The sequence below is a fragment of the Pygoscelis adeliae genome, unplaced genomic scaffold (assembly GCF_000699105.1).
Source record: "Pygoscelis adeliae isolate BGI_AS28 unplaced genomic scaffold, ASM69910v1 Scaffold1537, whole genome shotgun sequence".
NCBI classification, from domain to species: domain Eukaryota; kingdom Metazoa; phylum Chordata; class Aves; order Sphenisciformes; family Spheniscidae; genus Pygoscelis; species Pygoscelis adeliae.
In genome coordinates this window covers 9,788-10,833 of record NW_008825141.1, presented here as the reverse complement: position 1 = coordinate 10,833, position 1,046 = coordinate 9,788, and the positions used below count along the sequence as shown (strand labels likewise).

At 52.8% G+C, this 1,046-nt stretch overlaps 1 protein-coding gene across 1 annotated transcript in view; it reads right to left on the bottom strand.

Moving 5' to 3' along the window:
- Window positions 1-6: 6 nt before the first annotated feature.
- The window catches only part of PRCC (papillary renal cell carcinoma (translocation-associated)), a gene marked incomplete at its 5' end in the record, with an annotated part of 7,331 nt that continues 6,291 nt past the window's right edge, over window positions 7-1,046 (bottom strand). The window contains one exon of the mRNA XM_009328282.1: window positions 7-731. Within this exon, the coding sequence (XP_009326557.1) occupies window positions 645-731 (87 nt within the window). The remainder of the gene's footprint in view (window positions 732-1,046) is intronic.

Sequence of the window (1,046 nt, the reverse complement as noted above, 5' to 3'; positions counted from 1 at the left end):
GAGCTGAGAAATAAAAACGCTAACTTAGCAAGGCTTGCGGGGCAGGGGCAGGGGGGATAAATCTCAAAATCATTCGCAGGAGAGGAGCACTGGATGTACTCGGACGTGAGTAAGCAGCCACGAGGACGTCTCAAATCAAAGGACCAAAAAAAGAAATTAAAAAAAAAAAGCCAAGCTTGTGCTTGAAACTCACTGTCTTTTAGAAAGAAAAATTACACTCTCAACGCACAGCGAGTCCAAGAAAGGAGCAAAGTGGGAATTGGAAGTTTATTGAGACTCTGCCTAAGGTTCCAGCGGCGAGGCCACGTCGAAGGAGGAGTAGCCCCCGTACCTACAGGACAAAAGCTCCGAGCCTTGCACCAGGCACGTTTCCTGCGGCTGCCTCGGGACCGGCATCAGTCGTACGAAACAGGCGTGATTTGAACCTTCCACATTATCGTTTGCAAGGAGGGAGGGGAAAGATTACAGGTGGAGTTTCAGGACCGGTTTGCATTAAACCTTTCTCCTGACAGGCAGGGGAGCGCAGTATCCTCCCACCCGCCGAGCAGGCCCCGTTCTACACGGGGCCTGGCCGATCTCCAGGCCAGGAGAAGTCGGACACAGGAGGTCACCTGGGACAAGAGCCAAAAAGTGGGACAGAGGTGTTAGAATCCGTATTTGGCTTGAGTCTGACGTCGGCTGAGCTTGTTTTCAGACCATGTGTTTTTCAGTTCCAGTTCTCTTTCCTTCGCCTGCAGAAATCGAGAGGATTAACATCAGCGCTGCTGCTCACTGACTCAGCAGTATTTCACCCTCCTCTGCCCCCGCTGCCGGGGATTACAGAGCACTTCAGCGAGAAGCCTCGTTACAGGAGCTAGCACAATTATCTTGACAGAGGCCTGAATTAATTGGGATGCACAGGCATTTCATTCATGCTGAAACGCAGCTTCTCTTGTGGGACGGTCTCAGCAGCCGCTTACTAACCACACGGCAGCGGCGCGGAATTAAGACAGGAAGCGGAGAGTCTCGTAACGTACGACCGCGCACGCACCGGAGCTGGGCGGGAG